The sequence below is a fragment of the Anabas testudineus genome, chromosome 6 (genome assembly GCF_900324465.2).
Source record: "Anabas testudineus chromosome 6, fAnaTes1.2, whole genome shotgun sequence".
Lineage (NCBI taxonomy): Eukaryota > Metazoa > Chordata > Actinopteri > Anabantiformes > Anabantidae > Anabas > Anabas testudineus.
Window position 1 is genome coordinate 10,799,380 of NC_046615.1, and position 27,620 is coordinate 10,826,999.

The window sequence follows — 27,620 nt, forward strand, 5'->3', positions numbered from 1 at the left end:
GGGTCAAAGAAACAAGCGAGTAGTTATAAATGAATTCATCGTGCCTGGTTTTCGTAAGGTCATCTAGAGTACAGTTAAATGTCAGCGGGAGCAGAGATTAAACACAACCCTGCATGCTACTGCTAACAGATTCATCCTATTTTCTTAATGACACCAAGAAGCATGACGAGTGCGTTTGATATTTTTATTTTTTTTACATTTTGTACAATGTGAAAAACATACACAAAAGACACTGAATCACAGAAAGTCAGTAAGGAGGGATCAGAAATAAGAGTTCAACAGATATTACAGCATCAGTAGCCTCAAGCTGTATAGAGGTCTGTGATAATTAGTGATAATAGTATAGAAGCACATGGATCTAAGCTTTGTTGTGAGTTGTGCTGTACAGTGGCCAGTTGTGAGTCGGCTGTCATTTGTAAGACTGAACACCAGTGAAGCCAGCATGCAGGAACCATATGCTGATGCAGTGTGATATTGAACTGATATGGTTAAATGGCAGTTAAACAGATGAACATGTCGTGATGACTGTCAGGAAGGCAAGTAATAAAAGAAAAAAAGAATCTAAAATTCTGATATCAAAAACATTGAAGTCAGTAACAACCCTCATCAGCATGCACGTTTCCTTCACCCTCAAGCCCTATAAAACTTTAAACATTGCATATTCTGCATTGCAGTAACTTATTTTTTCTCTAGAGAAGTTTAACTATTCATCCAAATCTACAAGCAGGCGAAAGTCACAATGACACATGGCACTCGTGTGAGGTGGTTAGACTAAAGTCGAGTCAGCGCAAGAGCGTGACAACTTTGAAACCTTTGAAGAGCTTACTCGCTGCCTGAACAAGTGCTTTTCTGAAGCTCTTTAATCATAAATCCACAAAACAAATGTCAGCCGAAAAACATGTACGCATGAGCCAAATAGAAATACACAGCTGATTACACAACCAACACATGTAGCTGTAGAGAGAAAAGAAACGGTTTCCACATTACAGTGTGCTCTTTGTTCTGCAGTCGTGTGTGTGAGTGGGGCATGGGCCAATGTTTCAGACTGTCATATCCTCCGGGTTGTCAATATCGGGTTGCGTTAATGTCGTGTGCAGGTTTAGTTAACTGGTTTTCTGCAGTACAGTCACAGCTACAGGACTAGATGAATCTGGAACTTGTCATTAGTGAGGATGCAAGGCACTAAAATGTTCCTTGTGATTACAGCTTAGAGTGCATGTGCATGTTGAGTTGGTCACCACAAGCATACTCTAGTGACTGAAGCATTACGTGAAAGCGCTTACCTCACAACAATATATTTACAATAAAATAGAAAAGGGCGGGCAGGGCAGTCAGAGACATAAGAGCGTAATAAACCACAGGATTACTCCGATATGGTTAGTAGGACATCAATAACAACAACCCTGCAATTGCACTTTTTAATATTCCTTTAACTACATGTTGTTTAACAACCTTTAATAATAATTACAGTGAAACAACATCAAAATCTGATGGCTGAATACAGGTCCATAAAGAACATTTGTTTGTTTTTATTAAATATACGCGTACAAAAACAGACCACAGAAAGAGAGAACCCCAGACACTTGAGATTTGAGAAGTGATGGCTAAATGTTATGAGCGGAGACATTTATTGTTTGACTAACAACCTGTTCACCTGTGTACTTACTGTGCATCATCTGTGTAAACAACTGGAGAAGTGGAGAGGTTGCATGCAAAACCTTCCACAAACACCATGCTAATAAACCAAAACTGTCTAATTTTGTATATGAGAAGATTTCAAGCTGTTTACATCTCAAGTGAAGTAGATTCATGCGTCAACTTAACTAGATTTTATTGTTAAAAAAACAAAAACACCATTCATCCTCCGACCACACTGATCTACAGCAGCATCACCTCTTCAGTTTAAGACTGAATGGCGGTCAACACCAGGACAGTTCTTTTTTTATGTGGCAGATCCACTGGCTTAAATGTCTGATGTGACGAATAAATCAGTATAATATATCTGTATCAGACAGACAACGCAAATCACAATGACATCTCACAGGGACATAAATAAGCTCAACATGGATTGTAACCCAGTGAAGAAATCTCTATATACAAAGTCAAACTTTAAATGTGTTTGGGGATTAAGGCCACAGTTACTGGGGACAGTTTATCTACTCTTTGCCATTATTGCATTTTATTTAAAAGGTAGTCACTGGGACATATTCATATTCCAACCCTGTCAATTACACTTCAGCGTAACTTACTATGTCCTTCTTTACTCCAAAGGTCACATTTGACTGCTCCATCAGGGACAAACTAAACGTCCCACTCTTACTTCCACTTTCTGTACACTCACATTCCTTCTTTCCGAACCTACCTACCTAACCTACCATCCCAAACCACTTAACCAGGGTAATGTTTAGTCACGTGTGCATGCGTATGTCTAATGTGATGCATTAGTTCAACTGTTTTCACTCCAAGTTCAGCTTAAAGTCAGGACCAGTAAGGAAGTTAACCACTATCCCTCCTTTCCCCCTTCTCCTTTATGGAATGGTGACATTGCAACGTCTGCTCTTAGAAGACATCTTTGGCAGCTGTTGGTTATGTGTTTGGGTCATTAGATCAGACACAACCAACTGACTCGTCACAGCTCCGCTCCACAGCTAATGGCAGGCTAAACGTGAGACTTCTGTGCTGTGGATGTGTATTGCACTCTCCCTCTAATTGCCTAGCAGATTTTTTTCTGCCTAAGGGGACTTGACCCACACAGGTCAACTCATAACACATAATGACAAAGATCGAAATAATAATAATACACTCATTACCCCCCCAGTCCACTCAGCCTGGAGCAGGGATAAGACTGGGCTATGTAGGCCTCAGGTTGGACCCTCCAGGGCTGACTGGTTTTTGGGGGGCTGGAGTGGTTCCAATGTGGTAGCCTTGGTGCAGGGACGGTGAGACTGTTGTAGTCGGCTGGTACTGTGCTAGTGGCTGTGCAGGGTTAAGTATGCTGACCTGGCATGTGCCTGTGGGTCCTGCCCACTGAGAAGCACTGTATGGGGCTGAGGAATATCCAAAGCTCTGAGCAACTGGGCCCAGAGAGCCTTTACGAGGCCCCAGAGGGACAGAGGGATTGACTGGGTTGGGGAGATGAGTGTTGGTGGTGGACGTGGGGTTGGAAGGCGTAGGAAGTGTTGGGCAGAGGTAGCCTGGAGCTGAGAACTTACGGCCAATGTTGGCTGGAGGGATCACCTGTGACTGAGAAAAAAAAACAAAGGCTTACTATCGAATATAAAGGATTAGCAAGAGGTCAACACAATGGAACCATTTATGGCCAGACAGTCTTAAAATGCTCCAAGAACAGGACTTTTTTTTTACTCAGTAAGTACTGAATGCTTACATCATGTCCCAGTGCTGCCTGTGCTCCAGTTTTCGGACCTCTCTTGCACTGGGAGAGGCTGATGGCGTCTCTGGCCCAGTTATCCACCAGCTGGTGAAAGTCATCAGTGAAGGTGCCTTTGCCCTTCTGGGTGTGGGAGGCAGGAGGAGAAGGTCCAGTTGCCTGGGTCACAGATGTAGAGTGGTTCTGGCACTGGCCTGAACTGTTTGTGGAGGTGGTCCCACTTAATGCTGGGAAATGAGAAAAGAGGAGAGATGTACAAAATTAATTTAAGGGATCAATTCAAAGAGCTCACTATGCCTGAGATACAGTTCTTGCACATACCTGAGGAGCTACTAAGGCTGGGCATGGATGGAGAGGATGTGAGCTGGGGAGGTGAACTTGGCTTTGGAGGGGACCCTGAACCATGGAGGCTCTGAGCTGAAGCTGGAGAACATCACCACAGCAGAGAATGAGTTTAGCATCCAAAGATCAGAATAGTATTACTACAGGCTGGGTATTTGGTTGTTTAAGGAGCCAAAAGATTGAAAAGCCAGTTCAGCGTCCTTACCCGAGTGTATGGGGCTGGGCTGTCCACTGCCGCGAGCAGATTTGTGGCTTTTGCTCTTTAGCCTACGTCGGCCTCCAGCCATGGCCACAGCAGGGGATAAGACAGAGGGAGGAGGATGTTTGCCCATCCGCACAAACAGGGCTTCTATCTCATCTTTTTGACGAGTCTGCAAGGCCTGAATCTCCTTCATATGTCTGTGAGCAGGAGAAGGCAGAAAACAAATATTAAAATACATCTACTGAGCTAGAAAGTAACATTCATGGGCTAAATAAAGGGTAAAATTGGATTTCAAATATGTGACATACTTTTCTCTTAGACGACTAATTTCTTTCTGCAAAGCTTCGTCATCAGTCTCAGAGTCTTCGTCATTGTCACTACTGTAATGGATATGTGCAGTATGCTGGTCAGATGTCGAAGATGAGGGTCCATTCTGCACACTGGAGCCATTTGATGGACTGGAGCCTGCTGCTGGAGAGGGAGTCACTGAGGGAAAATAAACAGAGTCCATCAACATCTCTAAAGACACCCCAGAGTGCATTATCCTAATTATCCGCAGCCTCTTATCAGAGACAAAGAGGGATGCTGTGATAAGATGGTCGTCCATTTTAAAGCATTTAATATGGTCCATCTAGCCAGTCCATCCACAGTGATGGCACTGGTAGGACTGTGTGAAACACAGTGCAGTACAGTGTTACTGCTTTTGTCAACCATTGTACACACCTGTGACTGAAAAGCGCCCCACTTTAGAGCCAGTGGTTGGCCCAGATGTGGAATTGCTGCTCGCGGACACTTGGAAGCGCCCAATAGTTGTGGACTGACTGGCTGGGCCAGAGTGAGATAAAGCTCCATTTATAGCGTCAGGTTCACAATCCCCTTTGGACAGAGGTGTTGAGCGGTGAAGGGTATTTTCTGGACTTGAAGGGGAGGAGGAAGAAGAGGAAGAGGAGGCAGAAGATGGAGTGAGGGAAGACGAGGAAACAATACAGGATGGATCTGGAACGGTGCTAGACACATCATCCGTCGCAACAGACACCTGAGAAACAGCAATGATAGGTTTGATTAACTGAGGTTTAACGTTTAAAACTTTCGACACTTTCATGTTTTTCTGTGACTGAAACTTACTTGGAAACGTCCCAGAGTGAAACCTGTTGGTGGCGGCTGGACTCCCTGAACAGTCTCAGGGCTCAGAGCTCTCCTCAGCTGGGCATCCAAATTACCCAGAGGCTGCTGTGACTGTGGAGTCACATAAACAGGATATTAGAAAAAATCTAAGTAGTAAACAAGTACACTTAGAGCCATGTGCTGTCAGAACCTACACAAGTAGTATAGCTAGTAACACAGGGACAATGTTGACCTCACCTGATTCGGTCCAGGAAATGGGGGCACATTATCAGAGTGTGGTGTAGCAGCTTGGTCAAAACCAGTAGGTAAAGTCTAAAAAATAAAACAAATATTTTTTTATACCAATTAAGTGGATTGTGGATTTATTTTTGGATACAGCATGTTGTCACTAACCTGTGCCCTAGGCTTAGATGGAGGGGTCTGTGCATGTCCTCCTGGAGTAACAACCTGTCCTGGTGTAGTTGTGGGGCCCAAAACACCTTGTACCCCAGAGGTGAGGGGAAGGTTAGATGGGGGCACCAGGGCAACTCCAGGTGGGGGTGAAGAAGTCCCAGTAGGAGGAGAGGAGGTCCCTGTGGTCTGACTAGGATCCACTGAAGCTGATGAAGAGCTTGGATCTTTAAAGAGGGACCGTAGCTTCTTATCTAGGGTTTGAATGTCATCTCTGCCAGCAGTCTTAGTCTGAAGTTCGGCCCCCTCCGACTCTACAAGATGCGGTTGGACTTGGCTTTGACTGGGTACCGATCCTGGAGGTGGGGACTGAGTAGAAATGGGAACAGGCTGGACAAGGGAGGTTGTGTGCTGTGGTGCATGGATGGATGAACTCACAGGCTGAGAAGATGTAACAGCAGTATTAAAAGGCTGCTGCTCTGAAGCAGAAACACTGCCAGTACTGCTGGGTGTAACACCAGCAACAGCCGAGACAGAGACAGAACCACTGCTTGGCTGAGGTCCAGGTACTGCAGGGACAGATGATTGTGTGAATGGAGAAGAAATGGTGGCGGATGAGGGAGGAATGCTAACAGCTGGTGGAAGCTGTGAGGGGGTTGTTTCATGGGAAGAATGGGGAGGCGGACTGGGATCACTGGTGACAGGAGCTGGAGTTTGGGATTGAGTGGATATAGGTAGAGGGGAAACCCTCCCGGTTGAGGAAGGTGACGAGGATGTTGCAGTAGATGTAGGAGATACAACAGAAAAAGTCGTACTAGTGGTGGAAGCTACAGTTTCTGGAGGAGCAAGAATATTGTTAGAGTTTGAGCTAAGTCCAGCATCAGTGGATGGGACATTGCCTGGTTCTTGCTCAGTACCAGGGAGATCAAGGGTGCTGCATCTCTCTATACGAGCCTGCTTCATTTCACTGAAAGCCTGCTGGAGAGTCCCAGATGGAGCAGACAGAGAAAGGCCCAATGTCATCGAAGGAGCTAGACAAAAAAAGTATTTATTAAAATTACATAAAGTTACACAAAAAACTGTAACAGCAATAACAGCTGTGTAATACTGCATGGCCAGAAAAATATGTTTTGTACTCTGCTTTTTAAAATAAAATATTGACGTAGCAATGAAATTAGATCTTCAACCAAAGCAGTCTTTCAGACACTGATTACAACGACTTGTTTATGTTATTTTCTTTTCTCACCTGGGAGATGATCATCTCCAAATGAGGTATTAGCAGAAGAAGCTCCAAAAAACTGTTCTCTAAGACGAGATTCTGGCACTGGGCTGACTATGAACCTGCGTCCTGCTGAATGCACCACTTGGGTTGTGGTACTGGGACAAATCCCTGAGAGATGGGCAAAAAGAAAGGTCAGCTGTCAGTCGAAAGTTGGAAAAAATAACTGCATATTAACACTGTAAAGATTATTAACCTGGCATTAAGGGACCAGACAGATCAGGCTGTTGTTGACGATCACTCATCTGCAAAGAAATGAGACATGGGTGGATATGACTTCAAGTTCAATAGGTGAGAAACACATTGTTTATACAGAATATCTGGTTAATGAGGTTATGTGTGAAAGAAATACCTGGGGAAAACCCTCCTTCATGCCCTCTCGTTTCTCATCAGCCATTTCTATGACTTCACGGACTTGCTCAATGAAGGATTCTCGCTCACTCTCCAAGATGAACTCACTCTGCACCTAAAACAGAAAATGAAAGAAGTTCAACATTCATATTTATAACCAGATCACCAATTTATGATTGAGGCAGCTGGTATTACCCAAGGACTAAGGATATTAATATAAGATCTCTGTACCCTATGTTCTTATTCAGTTACAAATGCCAGTTTCAGATTCAGTGGAAGTTAATGAACAGTAGACCTGTACTACTATACACTCTAATATGTAGTGTGTAACATACACATATAAAGAGAGTATGTTTATTCTTACATAGTAACATTTAATAGTTAGCATGTTACAAATACTTGAGGACCACTATTACCATGATCTGTGCAATCTCCTCTGGATTATCACCATCTAGGTCAAATTTGAAGGTCACCATCTTCCTGTTGTGCGTTTCCAGCTGGCATTCTGCCACTCTGTCCCCCACATTAGAAATCTGCAAAACAACAATTCACGTTAAAACTGTATAATAAAAAACAATTTAAGAAAGAATATGAATTAACTCGTCAGCTCAAATGCGTACGCTGAGAACATTTAGTTTGGCCTTTGCAGTCTTCTCATGGCGGGAGCGGCTGCGTACAGATCGCCGCTGGTGACGTTTCAGTGAGCGCCCCTCATGGCGACCTCCTGATGTAGAACCTCCTTCATTACCGTCACTAAGACCTGAGGCTGTATCTGACAGGCAGCTGAAATAGAGACAAATTCATGAGCCAGAAAGATCAGACAGGTTGTGCAGCACTTTTCTTTTTCCTTTTTTTAAACAAATAACTTATTTCCCACCTTTCTACAGATTGAGGCACCACAGGAGAAGATCCAGCTGGCTGCTCTACCTGTGTTGACTGAGAAACACTCATTGGGCCCTGAAACACAGAACACTGCCTTTTTAAAAATAATTTATGTATTTTCTCAGTAAACTAATTCAAAATCATACAAAAAATAAAATGAATTTTGTTAATTTATGTTAACCAGCCATTTACAGCTAATATAATTAAACCAAGTTATCCACCAGATGGAGCTGTTAAACATGAGGAAATTTACTGTAGTTAGATCTTACAAAAGAAGCAATTATTCAGTTCTCAGGGATATGTATATATCACTGTGAAATGGGGTTTTCATTTCATTTTCTGGCTGTGTGGCTATGAATTCTGCTGTGCTTATATTGTTAATATAGGTGATTTGGGTTATATCAGTTTCAGTTTCACGCAAGTGGGTAGTCATGAAAGGTTTTTCTGTGTTGCATGTACATGCAATTTGAATAAATAATGTTTAAAATGTGTGCAAGTTCAAGAAAAAAAAACAAAACAATGTTAGGAATGTGAACCAAATGCTTCAGATCAGAGTACCTGCAGAACAGAGAGACATGAGGCCTGATAGAGGAAGTATAGGTGCTCTGCGTTGAGTGGAGGAGACAAGATAGGAGGACTTGGCTCACTAACCCAAGACTATGAGTCATGCAGGTTTATGCAGCATGCAGAGGGGGAAGAATAAAAACAGGGACAGCAGTGGTAATGCAAGTCATGTCCAGAGAAATAAAAAAAGATTTTGAAAAACTGCAAACGTAAAAATGCGCAGAATGGAATTAGTAATGTAGTATGGTTAAGCAAAAGAGTGGAATTAATGAGTTAAGCAGCTATATATGTCAGCATATATCTTAAACAAGATTAAATAAATGTGCATGCATGGTAAAAGCAGGGGAGGTGTGTGCCACCTGTAGCTGCTGATTTCCGGTCTGTACCTGTGGCAGAGTGCAGCTCTGCAAAGCAGTGCTGCTCTCTGGCTGTTGCTGCTGTTGGAGAGGGGACGACTGAGAGGATGGAGGCATCATCACTTGCTGAGGGGGAATCTATAAAAACAGAAGAAATAAAGATTGAGTGGCAGAAAAAACTAAATCGGAGAAGCAAGTGATTATGAGATTAGATATAATGAGATAAATACAGACACCTTCAAGTGGCATTAGGGCTACTACCTGAATTTTTTTTCCCCTCGTCATCTAAAGAGAGATTAGCTCTCTTTCATATCTCTGTGCACTTACCTGGAGCACAACATAGCTGAAATTATCAGACGATTTATTTATATGATAGTGTGGAGTCAAGGTAATGACCAGTGAACATTTTAGAGACATGTACAATGCATGTCAATCCACACTGTAGTTATAAGCTTTTAAAAACTAGCAGAGATAATATTTCTGTCTGAATACCACAAATTCCATTTTAAAGGCCACGTCAGCCACACACACACACACACACACACACACACACACACACACACACACACACACACACACACACACACACACACACACACACACACACACACACACACACACACACACACACACACACACACACACACACACACACACACACACACACACAGGATTTAAAAGTGGGAACAGAAAAATAGGACCCTCTATCTACCTGAGGGGGAAGCGATGGTTGGTAGTAAACTCCGTACTATAAGAAACAAAACAGGGAACAAGGTAAGAGAAGGAAACTTGAGAATAAAAAAAGAAAAACAAACTAGGGATAATACACTGCCCATCCAAAAAAAAACAAAAAAAACAAAAAAAACAAAACATCTAAACTCGTTTCAACAAGCTTCTACAATGTCACAACATTTATTCCAGTCCAGAGTTGCACTGATTTTTTGCCAAGATCTTGTGTTGATGATGGGAGAGTCGAACCGCTGCGCCAAGTCTTCTCCTGCACATCCCAACGACTCTCAATGAGGTTAAGGTCTGGACTCTGTGGTGGCCAATCCATGTATGGAATGATGCGTCATGCTCCCTGAACCACTCTTTCACAGTTTGAGCCTGATGAATCCTGGCACTGTAATCTTGGAATGAACCTAGACCTGACCAACTGTAGCAACTCCAGATCATAGCCCCACACATGATGGGTGCATCACTTCACCCACCTCTCTTCTTACCCTGATGGTCCCATCACTGTGGAACAGGGTAAATCTGGACTCATCAGACCACATGACCTCCTTCCATTGGACAGTTCTTAACCCAGTTTTTGTAGTTTCATCAATCGCCTTGTCTAATTCTTACCTATTTGTTTAGTTAAATCCAGGGGGTGACTTTTTTGGAAGGGCAGTGTATAACCGAAGAGGCTGTAAACCTCAGGAATTCTGAACAACACACTCAGCTGCTTTCAACAGAGCTGGAGAAAATACAAGCTTCAAAGGATAACCTAACACCCCCTGAAAACCATGTTTTTGCTGATCTTGAGTTGTTGAAGTTCACATTTGTTGTAGTGGTATAGAAGTATACTGAAATTAGTATAAGCTGTGTATTTAGACCTTTTTAGTTTTAACCAGAGATCAGTAAAAAATGGCTTTCAGTTGGTGGTGTATTGTTCTTTAAAATACATTAAGATATGCACTATACCTGTGGAGGTGCCACTGGAACAGGCTGGTTGGTGGGTGCAACAGAAACAACTTCAGATTGAACACTCTGCATCTGGGGTTGAACCTTATGCACCACAGAAAGAAAACCACAGTTCATGCGGTGAAAAAGAGGCAAAAGAAAAAAGTAAAATTGGTAGAATTTAACTTAGGTAGGTTTGGACAGTGGTAATTTAATAGTTTGTGTGTATGCCATGTAATCGCAACATCCCCAGTTCTAGTCCACTTGGAGACCTTTGCATGTCATAAGAATGAGAAAGAATATTAATAATATAATGTAGTCTGCAGGTTTGAAAATGATGAATAAAAAATATGTACTTATACCTTTTCTCTATGGAGTAAATACTGTACAATCGGGGAAATGTTAGATTTAGATTTAGTTTTCAACATAACTCACCAATGGCAACTGCTGCTGTTGTGTTTGGTCATTTTGTGTCTGTGGGCACGACACCTGGGGCTGAAGGTGCTGACTGGGAGGGGTGCTGTATGATATTGGAGGCTGAGGGGGTTGGGCCTCCGGAGGAATGGAGGAACCAGAGGGTCTGTCTCCCATGTGACTGACTGTAACAACAAGGTTCCTTTATGAAAAAATCTAACTGGACTCAGCTCCAAAACCAAATGTTAATATCATATCAATAGACTGTACTTCTATTTGATTATATATAATCTTTGATACATACCACCTCCAGTTTGATGCAGTTGTTGGTCACTCTCAGCCTCCTCTGACTCTGCCTGGATAGTGACCCCACTCTGACCCTGGCCCTGCACTGGGACTTGCCCAGTTGACTGGGGGACATAAGGCACTCCCTGAGCCATGCCAGTCAGTTGGGTTGATTGAGGAGTGTTGTAAGTTGAGCTCTGAAGGCTCTGCTGAGATGTAGGTTGGACAGACAGCTGTGAGTTGGTTTGGTTTGGTTGTGGAGCGACATATGAAACAGGCTGTGGCACTGGCTGAGGCTGAGGCACCTCTGTGCTAGATTGTTGGACTGGTTGCTGTGCTGGTAGTGACTGACTCTGCAGTTCTTCTTCCAACCTTTTCTTCTCCTGATCTTCTCTGACCTTCAAGACAGGTTTTTACAATATGTTAACATAACTGAGATAAAAACTGTTAATGAAACAGTTAACATATGTAGGATTAGATGCACTATAGTGTGTATAGACTCACCTGCTGGCGCTGTGCTCTTTTACGACTAATTAGAGACACCCTGTCCTTTATAGCCTTCGCAATAGTTTTGTGATCACCTTCACACACATAACCGGAATCAACCTACAGAACAAAGATGTAGAATTAGTTGACGGAAAATTCAAAGACTGTAATAAATACACATAACTATTTATTTTTATTTCATGTGCAATAACACTAATGAGTTATTGTTTTTTCTTTCAAAAACAGACTGATACAAAGATCAATTCACCATTTCCTGAGCCACATCCTCTGGGACATCTTTGTTGAGGTCAAAAGAAAACTCAATAGCTTCATTGTCTTTGTACTTCCCCTTGAGTTTCTTTATATCCTCAATTCTCAGCCAGAGCTTAATAGCCTCCATCTCTCCATCATCTTCTTCTGCCAACTCCACACGCACCCCTGTGTCCTCCTGAAAAAAGGCATGGTTCAGCAGGTCCTTGATTGAATACCTAAACAGAGAGAGATAGGTGGTGAGCATTAACGTTTTCATCAACATATGAACTTGTCCTGTGAGCTCCTTTTTCAGACCTCTCGTCTTTGTTCTGGCGAATACACCCCTCGATGATCTCCTTCACTTCAGGAATGGCCACCTTGTCGAAGCTGCCTGGCTTCACCCCCTATAGGAAACACAGAACCCAGAGTGAGAATGGTTCCTCCTTTTCATCTGCCCTTTTGTTATTAGTTTAATTTCTACTAACCTATATTTTGTAGTTTTTGTCAGCTCTTTGACTTGATATTAAAATCAGAAAATGTATAATTGTCCACAATTCGTACTAAGTGTACTTCCTCTCTCAATTTTGTTTTGGAATGCATCCCAGAGTCACACTCTGAAGTGGCTTCTAAGAAAGGTAATCTCTCCACTAAACCAGTCAAATAATCTTGAAAGGAAGGTATGCTTTCTGCCTGATGGCATTTAAAGATTGTAAAGGGAGGATATGAGTTGGTGAAAGAAGGCTGATGAGATGAAGAATTCAGTCAACAGCAACAGGAAACTGCCTCGTGTTACAGGAAAATGAAGGACTGGATGAAACAGCTGGGCTGAAGTGACAAAATAGGAAGCACAACCGCCCAACTCCCCAAGGAATCAAGGAATACTAATGTAAAACTATAATCTATACACACTACAGTATCTGTTTGTTTCTTAGCTGGGCTCAATGTGTTTTGAGCACAGCAGTACTGTTAAGCATTCAGCTTAAAAGTGAAGAAAAAAAATCCTCAGTTCACTCACGTGGCAAAGACTTTTTTTGTACGTTGCAGTTAATAATAAACAGAGTGTTGGTACAGATTTCAAGGCACATTTTGTAGATAACAGCCTATGAACAGTTTTGACCGTTATCTATGAGACTGTAACTGCATGAATCATGTGCATGAGCATATGAGTCACTATGTATTTCATAAGGAAACCAATATGAACTGTATGAATAAGGCTAAAAATATGTTTTTTTCCCTCTGACAGCTAATAACAGGACTATGCTTGCTCAAGTTCTTATCAATTATACATGCCTCGGGTTAACATTCCTAACCAGCATAATTGAGAGGAAAGGAGAAAGACAAAAACAGTGTGAGATGAAAAAAATGGGCTTATTGGTGTTAACAACCTATGGTCTCGTTATGGTTTTCTACATTTGTGGGTTTGGGGCAATAGGAAATCATCTGGAAGATACAGGAACACACTCAAGTTAAGTGGTCAAAAACAACAGTAGAAGATATAAATCAAACATAAGCTTGATAAATGTGTGTCAGTAGGAATATAAAACTATTCCAGTATGGGACACAGGCCTTCTTGGCACATAGGAAGAGGTGAAGGCTTGGCAGTGGGGTGACATGGAGCGTTGAAGAGAAAACTTACGCTAGTAACTCTGCGGTAGATCTGTGCAGCATTCTGGCACTCTGAGTAAGGGTACTCTGAGGTGGCCATCTCCAGCATGCACATTCCAAAGGCATACACATCCACTGACTCGTCGTACTTCTCCTCATACATCTCAGGCGCCATGAACTCAGGGGTACCTTAAATCAAAACAACTATTCAGAACTCTGGAACTCCCTTACTGATTGAGTGGGCTTCTCACAACCCATTGCCCCTCTGGTCCTCTAACCCATGAGGGGTTGAGGAAGAGGAGGATGAGAAGAGTGACCAGCCTGTAGACATCTCCTGGAGGAGAACCTGTGAGGTGAAAGTTTGAAGAGAGAGAAAGAAAAGGGGAAGGAAAGTAAAAAAGAGACAGAAAACAAAAAAGGAGGGAGAAGCTGGGCTCAATTAGACTGCAGAGAAGAAGGCACGTGTTTGTCTGTGTAAGACCTTCACATATATAAGGATACAAGAATGTAACTGAGTTAGCCAATGTGCAGAACACACATTAGCCAAATTGAACGTTATTTACAATGTTCAAAAATTTGCTTTAAAATTAACCCTTGAAGATAAAATGCTAAACAGAATGCAGAACAATTTGTTCAAGCGTATGCCAATAATCTCTGTAAGAGAAATATCACCAGCTATGGAAATAACTTTTGTCAACACCTTACCTTACAACCACATTATCATTGCCTTTCATAGTACACTCACCTTTTGAAGTCTGACTTACCATCTCTTCTTGACCTGCATGAGGAAAATGTTATGGTCAAGGCTGAGAGAAGCAGCTCCCATAGCTAGTTACTGTGCTCAACAATGTGTCTCTGCACATCAGCCTCATTTTATTCATTTACTTTTACATTCAATCTCAGGTCTTACACAGAAAAACTCATTTGGTTATTTGAATGTAATTGTTTTTAATATTGTTGTGTGTTACAGCACACTGTTGGACTTACCAGGCCCATATAAGTTCATACTTACTCAATGACCAGCAGTACCCTATTCATTCCAAACAGCAGAATGGGGCACAGCTGAGGCTAGAGCCTACATGTTAAAAACATACCCAAGAATGAAAGTAAAAAAATAAAAACAAAACAAACAAAAACAAAATGCAAGAGGCTGACAGAGATAGTAGGGAGAGATCCCTGGACACAAAGATGGAGCAAAAAGATTCTGCGATCCTGCAATATTTTAAAAGACAGTAAGAGACAAACACTAAGGAAAAAAACCTGTTGAAGCAAATCCATAGAAAGAGATGTTAAATATTATAGATGTAACTGGCAAACAGACCACATATTTCCAAACCACAGAACAAAGACCAGTCTACAACAGAAGCAAAGGCCATACCTTTAGCCATGGCCAGGTTAGCCTGCGAGAAGGCATGACAGCTATTATAATAATAGGTAATATTTACAGTAACAGCAGGAGAAACGTTAGGCGCTACTTACATTCAGTAGGTGCCTGGAAAAAAATCCTCTTTTTGAGAAACATGGAACAGAAATATTCTGTACAATGACCAAACTTAATAGAAATACTGTGAGTGCAAAGACAGAAATCCTTGTGGTTATCTGCCTAAGATTATCACAGTATTTGGCCTCCATTTGAGCTGTGGTTTGAGAGACAGCTGAAACTCTGTGGTCTGTTTTTGAACCACATCGTTCGAAAAACAAGACAAAAGGAAAATACCTTCTTTAAAAACCATCATCTTTTATACAAATGTGATATCATGAATTCAGAAAATGTAAAGCACACAGTCAGAGAAGCACTAGGAGGTAGAAATGTGATCTGCGTCGTACCTATAACACTCTTGGCAAAGGATGCACGCTTGAGTGTGGCAAGTCCCAAGTCTCCAATCTTGACGGATCCTGTTGGGCCTGTGATGAAAATGTTGTCACACTTAAGGTCTCTGTGGATGATGGGGGGAGCCCGTGTATGAAGGAAATGCAGTCCCTTGAGAATCTGTCGACACCAGCTCCGCAGCACTTTAATTTTCATCACCTTGAAACGCTTCAGATATCTAAGAGAAAACACATCACAATTTTCATTTATCAACACACAACTACAACAAAAAGTGAAAATAGACTTTTAGATTAACATTGTATTTAAATATGAATTTATATACTTTTTATACAAATTTGACATAACATAATTTCATTAAAAGGTCAACATACTGTACACATTTCTTCTGAAACTTAACCTTTCGTTAGGCCAGTTCTTACTGACCTGTCTAGTTGTCTATCAACCGTTTTAATCTTAATGAGAGAAATTGAGCTGTTGACCTCCCTAGTTCACCTAGTATTTATTTTGCCCCAATAGCACCCTGCTGTAAACCTTACACACAGAACCTATTTAGCTATTTAGCTGTTAAATAAAATCCAGCTTCTTTCAGTTCTGCCCAAAGACAAACACTTTTTCCTATTTTGAGAAAGTGATCCATGTGCTCGATTACTGCAATGCATTATACATAGGCATCAGATCAGCTTGTCTTCACTCTCTCGTAGTTGGTCCAGAAGGCTGTAGCTGCCTCCTGACGGGGGCACGCCAGCATGACAATATTACCCCTTTACCAGCTTCTCTTTACCTGGCTTCCTGTTCGTTTTAGGATCCATTGTAAGATCTTAATGCTCATTTTTAAGTCACTTCATGGGACAGTTTGTTCCTACCTTTCTGAGCTTTTACACCCCCCAAACAGTCTCTAGGGCACTTAGGTCTTCTGACCAAATGTGTGTACAGTAAGGACATTACATACAGCATAATATGCTGATCTACTTCTTTGACGAGTGTGAGACTCACGTTTTGAGTGTACCAGATGTCATGAGTTCAGTGACCAGTACAATGCACTTCCTGCCTTTGGAGGGTCCTTCCCAGGAGTCATAAAATCGGACAATGTTGGGATGCTGTAGTCCTTTCAACATCCCTGCTTCCTCTTTAAAGCGCTGCCGTTCTGTCTTTGACAGCTTACGATCCTGCAGGGGGACACAGGACATATTTAAATATTTCATACAACATAGAGAGCAGCACTATTTATAGATTGTTACAGGATTACTTAAGAGTAATGAAAGGAAATGTATAATGGTGCATAATAAAAAGTGAAATATATCAATATCAGGCATCATGCTGATAATTAATATTAATAGTTGTGTTAAGTGTCCCAATTTTGCATCTGAATAAGTCCATGAGCCTACAGTCATCTTAATATTTCAGACGATTCAGTTAGGAACAAAAAAAAAAAAAGCCTATACCCCAAAATATTATAATACACAGTTAATTCTCTACACCCAAATTGCTCATGTGTTCTTGCACAAGTACACAGAGTTGATGCAACAGGGATGTGGTCCTGTTCTGAAGCCTGGAGGACTGAACCAAAAGAACTTGTCTGGCTTCGCACTAGATTCCAAGCACACCAAAAGAAAAAAAAAGAAAAAAAAGAAAATAGATTGACATGTCTAAAAATAAAAATAAAATAAACTTAGGCCAAATCAAAACCGTCCAACATTCCCACTACACAACACAAGCTACACTTGTCTTAAATGGAATACACTTGAGTAGGTTTACACACTGTGGGGAAAAATAAATAACTGCTTGGCTTTTAACATTTTGTTATTTAGAAACTTAGACACACTGAGAAATTGTTTATTTTGAATGTGATATATCTTGGTTAGCTTTTTAGATACCAACCGTATCTAGTTAGAGTCTGAGACAAACTATGAATGATAAGAGCTGACAAATGTCTTCCAGCTGATGGTCATTGAAATTTAAACCTTGCAGGACACAGTTTGCCCAATAGGATTTTACATTCCATAGAGTCACTGACACTAAAGTAAGGATTGGCACAAGTTCCTGTTGTATGGTCTGCATATTGATTTAAAAAAAATCAGCAATATGTACAACCATACTTCTCAAGTTTCCTTAGGCATTCCTGGCATGACCTATATTTACAGAACACATGACAATATTGCAGCTATCCCATACAAGTTAGACAAACCCACTGAAACTCTGCAGCCAAAGACCTCCTCCTTGAAACCCCCAAATACTTGGCCACATGCCAGACTGTCCAGGAAATTCAGTCCATGTGGAGAGTGAGTATCTGACTTGGTGTGTGTAGGTCAGCAAGACAAAGACCTTTCCAGGGACTAACATTACATGAGGCTTCGCTGCATATATGTAAGGTTTAAGGTTAAATATTTGCAATATCTGGGGGCAACGTAGGGCAGAGAAAATGAGGAGCTGAAACAAAAACAACAGTAAAGATTACTGAATCAGGGGACATTGTCAGGAAACAGAAGGTGAGGGAGTATGGCTGGCAATAAAGGCTGCACAGTGTGCCCGGACCAACTGACCTACTTTCTAGAGTATTCAACTGGTGTGGTAGTAGCTCCCTTTCCTTTTTCTGTTCACTTTGTGAAAAGATTCATGCAAAACCACAACAGTAAAGCAGTACTGCCCACTAACCCATACCATTAGACCACAGTAAATGATAAGTTATTTAATTTCATTTTGTATAGCGCCCATTTACAACATAAGTCATCTCAAGGTACTTTGATGCTTTACAAATATAACTGTATAAAGAATTATATAAAAAAAACCCAACAACCCCACTTGAGCAAGCACTAAGCGACAGTGGAGAGGAAAAACTCCCTTTAGAGGCAGAAACCTCCCGTTGAACCAGGCTCAGGGTGGGCAGCTATCCGCCTCGATCGGTTGGGGTGAGTGGAAAGAGGAGAGAGAAAAGAACAGCAGGCAACAAACAATAAGTAAACAAGTAAACCCTGAAATATATGACATTCACATGCTTATCTGAAATCTATGTCAAATTTTGCGAAAAAAAAACTAAGAATCAACTGGGGTGTTATTGCCAAATGCTGAACTCACTGCTATGATCTAACAAAGCACATTTGTGGGAAATCTACTTAATAGACATTTCCTGCTTAAAGTATAATGCCAGAAACACATTAAAGTTGACAAAGAATTAAACATTTTTCCACAAATTAAGCATAAGCCAGGACTAACGAATGACATGTGTAGCTCTTAACACTTAAAAGTTAAGCCGGACCCAAGGTCTGTAAAAACCCTCGAGGAATTTACACTCTTGCCATCATAAGACACACATCGCACTCCCTTTGATTGCTACTTCAAAGGTTTCTGTGGCCTTTGCCATGTCCTGCACTTACTGTCACTGGGAACTGTGCCTGGTACTCTCTGGTACATCCACAAATCCTGAGCAGACGCCAAATATCCACATTCACTGAACAATGGAAGCTACTTTCTCTCATTACTAATAAGGCTACCTATCAGTGATACACCATTGCCACTTAAGTAATTGAAGCAGAGAAGACCTATCTTTAATAAATGTAAGATTGTTTGGAATTAACAATTAAATCCTTGGAAAAAAAAAAATTGTCCTGGTGGAGAAATATGTGTTAAATATGTACTGGATAACCTTCATGTGAGTTTCGCTAGGGGCCGTAGTTGAATATCGCCTCCGTCAGGCTTTCTAATCTTTGACATAAATCAGATTGTCTGGCATGATAAACTCACAAAGATGACCATAATTGATAGAATCCAACATCAGTTCTTACAGTGTGGACTTTAAAAGCTATTAAGTACTTATAAAGATTATTTAGCTATATATTTCAGCAGAATCTGTGCCGTTTTATTCTGCATAGGCTTTTTAATGTCTGTAAATTAGGAAACCAAATCTGGCATGAGTTTGAAGGGCAAAGGGAGCTGCAGTTGAATCATAGCAGTCCTATCTGAGTGTGCAAGAGTCAGGTCACTAAAGCAAAGCTCTGCCACCACTACTTTTGCAATATCTTTGCAGTATCATAAAACTATAAAATATAACCCTTGTGGAGTCACTACAGGCAATTACTTAGATTACTTAGTTATGGCTACTATCATCTAAAAAGAATGACCGAGTTAACTGTGTAGATTCTTCTAAAGTAACTCATAACAGTAGAACATAGTTCTATTTGTATAATTGGACTTTATGCAATGTTGCATTCAATAATTTTAACTATATTTACTATGACCATCTAAACAACTTCCAGAAGGCACATTCATCAAACAAGCTTCAAATATAATAGTAGTTAACTACAGTATCATCAATCCAGAACAGAAAATACTGCCTCTAGGCAAAGGCCATCATAAATAACCTAACAACCCTAAAAATAGAGAGAGTGAAAAGAAAAAAAAAAGAAAAAAGCCTGTGATCATGGCAAGGGCTGGCCCTGTCAGGTCCTAGCTCTGAGGTTGACATTGAGCATTTGATAAAACTCTCAGGGTAACATTGGTGAAGGCTGTTGGGTCTGAAAGCCAAGAAGCCAAGTTAAACAGTTACCTACTTTTTGTATTATGTGATGTTTGTGTCTCTGGGAAGAAATCTGTGACACATGGCAAGGAGGTCAAAGATCACTATGGTTGTCAGTAAAAGTGTCAGCAAAAAAACAGAATGACGAACCCAGGCCACTTCACATCAGCCTATAGGACCCATTATCCGTCAAAAAATGTGTAATAAAATGTAGTGTAATGTCAGGCCAGATAATGTGGGTAATGAAAGTGTTCATTAGGTCAGTGGTCACTGCAAAACTTCCACAAGTAACAAATAATCAGCTCAGTCATTTAAAACATGAAAGGGGATGCCAAAAGGGAACCAGTATTATGCAAAGCATTTAATTTTTGTCAGTTTTGTTTTGTGATCTATTTTGAGTGCTGTGACACGGAAGTAGCTCTTACTGATGATACTAACATTTGACATTTATGTTGTTTCACTGTAATAAAATGTAGATGCTGTTGGTGCTTCTAATTATAAAGTACCTTTGCTACATTGTCAACAATATTTGACAACTTAGATGGTAAAAAAAAAGAATGTTATGCGGAAGTCTATTCTATGATTTCACCAAAGAAAGCTGACAATGGATTTAGGAATGTCACTCTACTCATGTGTCATCTTCCTAATTTCGTCACATCCAACACAGAGAATTTACAATTCAAAAGGTAATGTAAAGACTACCCAGTCATGAAGAACAGTCACAGATGAATCACTTCATTATACTACTTAGATACAGTGTGTCACTCCCTATGCATTTACTCAGCCAGTTGAACAGGCAGCTCCCATAGCTTCTAAAAGGAGTCATGGTCTCATCCTTAACTTTTAGTGTTTGGCTTCAGCTGTTCTGGAAAAGGAAGGAGCTGGGGAGGTAGGGAGCAGTGGAAATGAAATGGTGGACGATAGATGAGCGAGCAAGAATGGGGAGGCTCCTAAATTTATTCCTCTTTTTTTCAATGACTTCCCCTCTGTGGTGACCTACTTATTGTTCAGACATGCCTGCAATCTGAGATGTGAAACAAATGTGTGGGTTCATGGGTGGGGTGAAATAGGGTGGATGCCTAGGAATTCTCAGACATTCATGGACAGATGTCCTTTTAGACTGAATAAGCCAAGGCTATTTCATTTCAACTTGATACACATACATTTTTTACCAGGTTTGCAGCACAGTTTAAGGGAAGTCAAATACTGATACTACTGAAGAAATTGCTCAGACATTTGGTAAAATATTCCACTTGTCCAACACGAGATTCATGCCTTCAGATAAATAAACTCAATAATGAAAAATACAATAGACATACTTTTGTTTGAACGTTTCTGGGTAAAACATTTTTGTCCCATCACTAGTAGGTATCCTCTTCTGGTGTGTCATGAGCATTACAGCCTCACAGGACTAGCAGTGCAAGTCTGGAATTTTTACCATGTTTTAGGAAGATTAAAGGATTGTACCTCAGAAAACCCGTCAGACTGGTTTCATTAACATTCGGGTACAGGTTCTCCAGTTGTTTCCAGCTAACATCAAATGAACTAACAAGGCTGATTAGATTCTGCATCACTGACTACAGGATCAACAAGAACCAAAATTACAATTATTGCAACAAGAACCTACTCTCTTCCTATATGGCTCAATTTTAAATGTAATTGCAAATGTTTATTTGTAGGGAAATATTAGCATTTTTGTACTTTATCTACATAAAGTAGAAAATGGCTAATACTCTTCTGTTACTTATCTTACTTACTAAAGCTCATGAGATAAAATGATTGAAAAGAAATTGGACAACTGAAATTAAACATAAAATGCTAACAAAGATGAATGTAGGTTAACACTATATTCCTGTAAATACAGTATGCCCTCTGGTTGTATGAAGAATGTCACACTAACACTTGAGTGATCATGAGACAGCTTTAACAGCCATGTGAGAAGGGATCTTAGCTTCTCGTTTTTTTGTTTAACAGGTTCTAGCACTGAAACTCTTGACATGGCAGAGGAACAAATGGTAATGAGAGTGTCAAGTTACAGTTTCATATTAAGAGACCTTGTGCATAAAACAAAGATGGGTCTCTTTCAACTGTAAACATTTCAATAAATCCCCTCTTTTCTCAGGATCAGTCTGTAATACAAGTGGTAACTGACTAAGATGAAGTGAAACTTAAACTAGGTAACAATGAGTAATCACGGTGGCAAAGTAAAAATAAATACCCCTTTTCAACCTCTGCCTGCTTCAGAGGTTGGACAACAACTAAGTTACTTTGCGATTAAAAGACAGGAAACGTTTAGATAAATCTCCCAGGTTGTATGATAGTATAATATGCCATAATGTAATACACTGCCTGGCCAAAAAAACAACTGGATTTCACAAAGAAAATAGGCAAAAGCCTCCTATTGGATAATATGTTTCATCTGGCAATGCAACAAGGTCAGCTGACCTGAAAGTACTGAACAATCAAGTTTTTCCATCAATACATTTTTTTCTTTCCTGATGGCATATTCCAATATGAAAATGCCAAGATTCATGGTTCAAGGCACATTAGACATTATTTTCACAAGTGGATAGACCACCACTGAGTCAAGACCTTGACCACATTGAGAATCGTTATTTGAGAAGATGTTCGAGCCCATCACCAATACAAGGTCATGGCGAGAAATTAATGCAACTCTGGACAGAAAAAAATGTTGTGACATCACATAAACTTCATCATCAAAATGATGCCATGGCAAATACACATTGTAATCAAAGCAAAAATCTATCCAAAATATACTAGAGTTGAGCTTTATTTATTTATTTTTCTGGCCAAACAATGTCTTAACCAATAGGATCATGAAAGCCTAATTACATTTAGTGATCTTTTTTGAAATGAATAAAAAATGTTAAAGCACAGGAGGTACACTCATAGTTAAGAAGCAGGCCTTGGCAGGCCAGCCTGCTGTGCTTCACACAGGAGATTCCTCTGTCAGGAATGTGACCCATTTTACATTCACACAAGCATTTGAAGCAGAAATGCACTGAGCATGCGTGTGATTCGCTGTGGGGGGGGGAGGGGCACGTGTCTGTAATCTTCACATTGTTCTGAAACCAGTGTAGCAGTGGCTGTATGTGCTGCCGTGTGAGGCCTGTGTCTCTCATGACAGGGTGAAAGGATGACAGCAAAAGCCAACACTCATGTGGTGAATGAGGTCAAACTTTGCCATAAGCCATGTAGCTGATTTAACTGGACAGACATCAGAACTGTCTTTTTCATAAGCAATTTTTGGACACTACAAACTACTGGTCTGATGCAGATTCAAAGCTAAAGAATTAATTCCTTATAACAAAAACACTGTGACAATGAAATGGGTTTGATAATTAACTTGTGTTTTCAGGAGTGAGAAAATCTTTTAAAAGGCCAGAATACAACAGGTTTGTGACAGAGAGCAACGATAAATATGTTTTAAAAAGTCAATTCTAACTCTTGTTGCTACCCTGAAAATGGCAAATTCCACATCACACTATATTTTACAGCTTTACTCATTTTTAATGGTATGTCAGACATGCTATATTTTGAAAAGATGTAAATACAAATTTGCTCTAACTATTTATGTATTTATATATTTAACAGTTATGCTCTGCTAGTGTAAAAAATTGAAAATAGGAAATTTCAATTCTGGTTCAAAGAAAAAAAAACAAAGCTGCCTGAGAAGCTAGACTTGCGTCATTTCCTGTGTCTACAGTGTTAGGTATTCTTTGCTCAATGTGCTATAATCATTCATTATAATAGCATTGATTACTTCTGGTAATTTGCCATTATCTTATTGTCAAATACATATATTTTCGACATTCAGTGATAAGTGCAGTCAAATCAACCAGTAAGCAGAAACTAGCTGTAATTTGCAATGCTTTGCCTGCAAATGCTATATGAAACAATCAAAAGGGAAATGCTAACCATGTCTCTTCAAGGGAAATGACAGAGGCTGTAGTTCAGTTAACAGTGTGACAGGAAATTGCTTTGGCTCTACTCCACCATGTTAAACCCTAGTAAAAGCAAAAAGCCTAAACAAAAGGAAATGACACTTAAAAAAAGATTCAATATGATAAGGTTGACCCACTTAAAGGTCATTATGACCTATGGCCTTGTGGTGGTATTACAGACACTTACACAAAATTGAGAGCAATAGCATTATTATTATTATTATTATTATTATTAAGAGAAGGTAAGTATTGAGAACAATGGCTATCCTTATTACATACCTGAAGTTCACACCAAGCCACCTCCACAGTGGTCTCAGTGTCCAATCCCTTGTAGACAGTCTTGAAGGAGCCACGTCCAATTTCTATATCAAATTTTAGGAAACGCCCATCCGGTGATGTTCCTACTGCTTTGGTCTCTGCCTCTTCGATGTCCTCCTGCACTTTTTTCTCCGCTTCTCTTTGCTCTGCCTCTGCTCTTGCCCTGGCGGAGTCCTTATCTTCTTCTTCCCCCTCTTCTTCATGATATACCTTCACCTCAGTGATGCTTTCAGGCTCTGTTTGACATGGCAATTCTCTTTCTAAGCTTGGTGCAGAGTGGGCTGCTACCACCACCTCTCCATCACAGATATCATGTACATTAGCAGGCTCTTGCTCTGAAGGCACTATATCCACCGTGGCTATTTCTATATCTTTTTCTCCACCACCTCCACTATCCGCAGCCTCCTCATTTTGAGCTAAACTTGGTTCAGCCCGTGGAGGTTTAGCAGGAGCAGCCTGTTGCCATAGAGGGATGGCTTCCCGTTGCTGAACCCACTGAGGTGCAGGGATAGGGATCTTGCTAGGTAAGGGGAGGGCCAACGCTGTAGCATTAGAATCACTGATGACACTGCGACGGAAGAAGCGGTGTTCTGGGTTACATCGATCACGCTCCATGGTATGATGCCGGCGTCTCACTTCAGCTGGCCGACAGTCACCCACCATCGAATCTGAGCCAGAACTTGGGCCATTTCCACTCTTCTGGGGGGGAGCCAGGAACTTCACCATTTTGTCGTCTGGCTTTTCCGACATCCCACCACCCACACTAAGAGTTAGGGGGTACAATTACTGAAATTTAAAATAACAATAATTCCAGGTCTGCCATATAGGCTTATATAAGCAGTATCTATCTGAGCTTTAAAAAGAAGAAAGATAGACAGTGTTTGAACTGCTACCACTGTCTTTTTTATTGCTCGAAGACGGTCTGTCTATGTATAGTGCAGAGACTGGAAGATGGCAAGGGTTCTCTGTAAATGTAAAAATACTGAAGACTGCAGCAAAACACAGAGTGCTGATGATGATACACAAGTCTTTTCAGGTCCACATTATCCATCCTGTATGACACAGGGTGCAGGTTCTATCAAGCATAAGGAATCACTGGTGAGGAACAAACAAGCGCAGCCTATGGCAGGCAAAGGCAGGATCGCCAGACACTTCTAATACGCTCCAGTCCTGTTTCACTGCAAGAAGAAAAAACAAACAAACAAATGAATGTTAAATGTCCACAAAGGTATTAAAGTCTTTACAAGTAATATATACAGTATACATAAAGTTTAATAACATCAGACTCTACTCTATATAGCTAGTGCTTCAGACATTACCTCTTGGGTGCATTGTTATTGCATTGCACTGAACCACAAGATCATTTTGTGTGACACTTTTGATTAATGAAGGACAAAGCTGTCTTTAAGTGCCCCCCTCTCTGATAAGATTTGCAAGGAAGGACATTTCAAGTACTGTAATTATTTAGCTGTGTTTGATAAATACACCATACTTTGCAAGCATTTGAGAATACAATCATGACACACTAACTTATCAATGTTTCCCATTTGTTAAAAACTAATTCAGCAGAGCTTATTGCTCCGTCTCCAGTCTAAACAAGAAATCATATATACTACTGCTTCGATTGTTACGAATTACTCAAATTAATAGTTAGAACTGCTTGTGTACAAAATTATCAACTTGATAAAATTTTAACTGTATGGTGCAATGTAGTAGTATCCAGTGAGACTATTTTTGTAACTGTCAACAGTTTAGCATCGCATCATATATTACGATGGTTTAAATATCCAATCCTGCAATAAACAATCCCATTAATGTTACTTAGACATCTATATCCTGTGACGTTTGCAGCCATTTCCAAGTAACGTTAGGCAATGAAAATGTCAAAACCTATAATATACCTTAATTCTAGCCACAGTAACATCCGGACAAATGAAAAATGGCAGCGCTTAATAATCGAATTACTATTTAATTGAAGTAAATCTTGCCTTACGTACCTATTTCTGTACCCTTCTTAAGTGATATCACAGCCATTTGAAAGGACAACATCGACCATTCAAAGCAAGGAGGAGCAATGGCTCTTTGTTAGCTTGCTAGCACATAGCTAGTTAGCTGCGTTAGCTAATCCCTAACGCTAATCAGCAACGAATAATTTCCACGTCACGTTTTTTTTAAATATTCCGCTCCGCTGAGTTCAGTTTACAGTTAAGCTATTTCCCATAGATAACAGTTAAAGTTAGCAAGTGTTGTCATTTTGACACATCTGTAACCGTTAGCAATTAACACCAGAGGCTGCTCTAAAAGACCAACTTTACCGTATCCAAGTCCAGTTTCCATCCCTGAGGTACATTACAAGCCGAGCTAACACGGCGGACACGACACCGGCTGGGAAGCTACCGGGCAGCGACAAATAGCGCCACAGCCGAGCAGCTAGCTAACGTTAGCTAGGCGGGTCTTGGCGATGACCTAAAATACTAGACCCACCTCTTGTGAGCCCCCATTCACATTAACGTTATCTGACCATCACAGTAGTGTTATCAACATACGCGTTTCGTTTGATGTTATTGTGTACAGATATTTTTTTTTTATACCTGCTGGTTCACGGCGACTGGTACTCCATCTACAGGACATAGCGTTACATGTCTGTTTGATAACGTTATAGCAGTTAGCCGCGGCTCGTCGGTGAATCTGGATTTGTTAACAGTAACAGCAACGTAGCGTTAGCTAGCTAACATACCGACCTACCTTAGTATCGTATCCACAAAACAATTGACGCTCAGTGGCGTTGAAATTGTCCACACTGTGAATCCACCTTCGTGTATTAAAAAGAAGCCATTTACATTATTCCCAAGTGTCAGGAAGAGACGTTATCCAGTTAGTTGGTATCAATCATACGATTTGCGAGCTCGTTTCCACACAAGCGGCGCAGTTGCTACATATTGACAGAGAAACGGGTTTTTCCGAAAGCGCCTGCGCTGTGGAGCATGAGCTCATAACCATAACACACCATAATACAGCACTTTAATAATGTCTGAGTCATTTTCTTATTGCTATAGATTGAATTTAGACTCAAAACCACCAACTATTTACAGGTGGCTATAGATACCACTGGTCCTAAGTCCACAGTGAAGGATATGCGGAGTTTAAGCAAATTAGTTTTGGATTATTTTAATGTCAGAGGTGGCAGAGGTAGCACACATTCAATTCAATTTTATTTGTAGAGCGCTTTTTACAATGGACATTGTCACAAAGCAGCTTTACACAACCAAAGAACAGTACATGAACCGTGAATGTGTATGAATCATTATAATCACACATGAAGCCTACTGTAAGTAAAAGTGGAGTCAGTTTCAACCAGTATGTTTATGGCCGGGTTAATCAATAATTATAGGCTATAGCATAAATTATTA

The 27,620-nt window shown here is 40.6% G+C and overlaps 1 protein-coding gene across 6 annotated transcripts; it reads right to left on the reverse strand.

Moving 5' to 3' along the window:
- Positions 1-170: 170 nt before the first annotated feature.
- LOC113166204 (serine/threonine-protein kinase WNK1-like) lies at positions 171-27,159 on the reverse strand. 6 transcript variants are annotated; one of them, XM_026366211.1, is made up of 29 exons: positions 26,956-27,159; positions 24,172-25,388; positions 16,411-16,583; positions 15,414-15,634; positions 13,618-13,775; positions 12,297-12,385; positions 11,998-12,217; positions 11,748-11,849; positions 11,549-11,641; positions 11,263-11,449; positions 10,980-11,143; positions 10,566-10,649; positions 9,592-9,627; positions 8,910-9,017; positions 7,955-8,034; positions 7,698-7,860; positions 7,494-7,610; positions 7,079-7,192; positions 6,923-6,971; positions 6,694-6,837; positions 5,451-6,478; positions 5,295-5,369; positions 5,058-5,168; positions 4,656-4,968; positions 4,241-4,418; positions 3,936-4,129; positions 3,710-3,811; positions 3,386-3,615; positions 171-3,243 (listed from the first exon to the last, which is right to left on the reverse strand). In XM_026366211.1, the coding sequence occupies exons 2-29, from the start codon at positions 24,958-24,960 to the stop codon at positions 2,851-2,853; spliced, it is 5,715 nt and encodes a 1,904-aa protein (XP_026221996.1). In that variant the 5' UTR covers positions 24,961-25,388; positions 26,956-27,159; the 3' UTR covers positions 171-2,850. The 6 variants fall into 6 exon arrangements, with proteins under 6 accessions (XP_026221996.1, XP_026221994.1, XP_026221991.1 ...); XM_026366209.1 differs by having other exon boundaries at positions 171-3,237; positions 11,263-11,641; XM_026366206.1 differs by having other exon boundaries at positions 11,263-11,641.
- Positions 27,160-27,620: the final 461 nt, after the last annotated feature.

Coding starts and splice junctions, on each gene's coding strand:
- LOC113166204 (XM_026366206.1), bottom strand. CDS start 24,960: ATGTCGGAAAAGCCAGACGACAAAATGGTGAAGTTCCTGGCTCCCCCC. Junction 11,642..11,747: donor AAAGAGCACAGCGCCAGCAG/GTGAGTCTATAC, acceptor CCTGTCTTGAAG/GTCAGAGAAGATCAGGAGAA. Junction 3,244..3,385: donor AGGCAGCACTGGGACATGAT/GTAAGCATTCAG, acceptor TTTTTTTCTCAG/TCACAGGTGATCCCTCCAGC.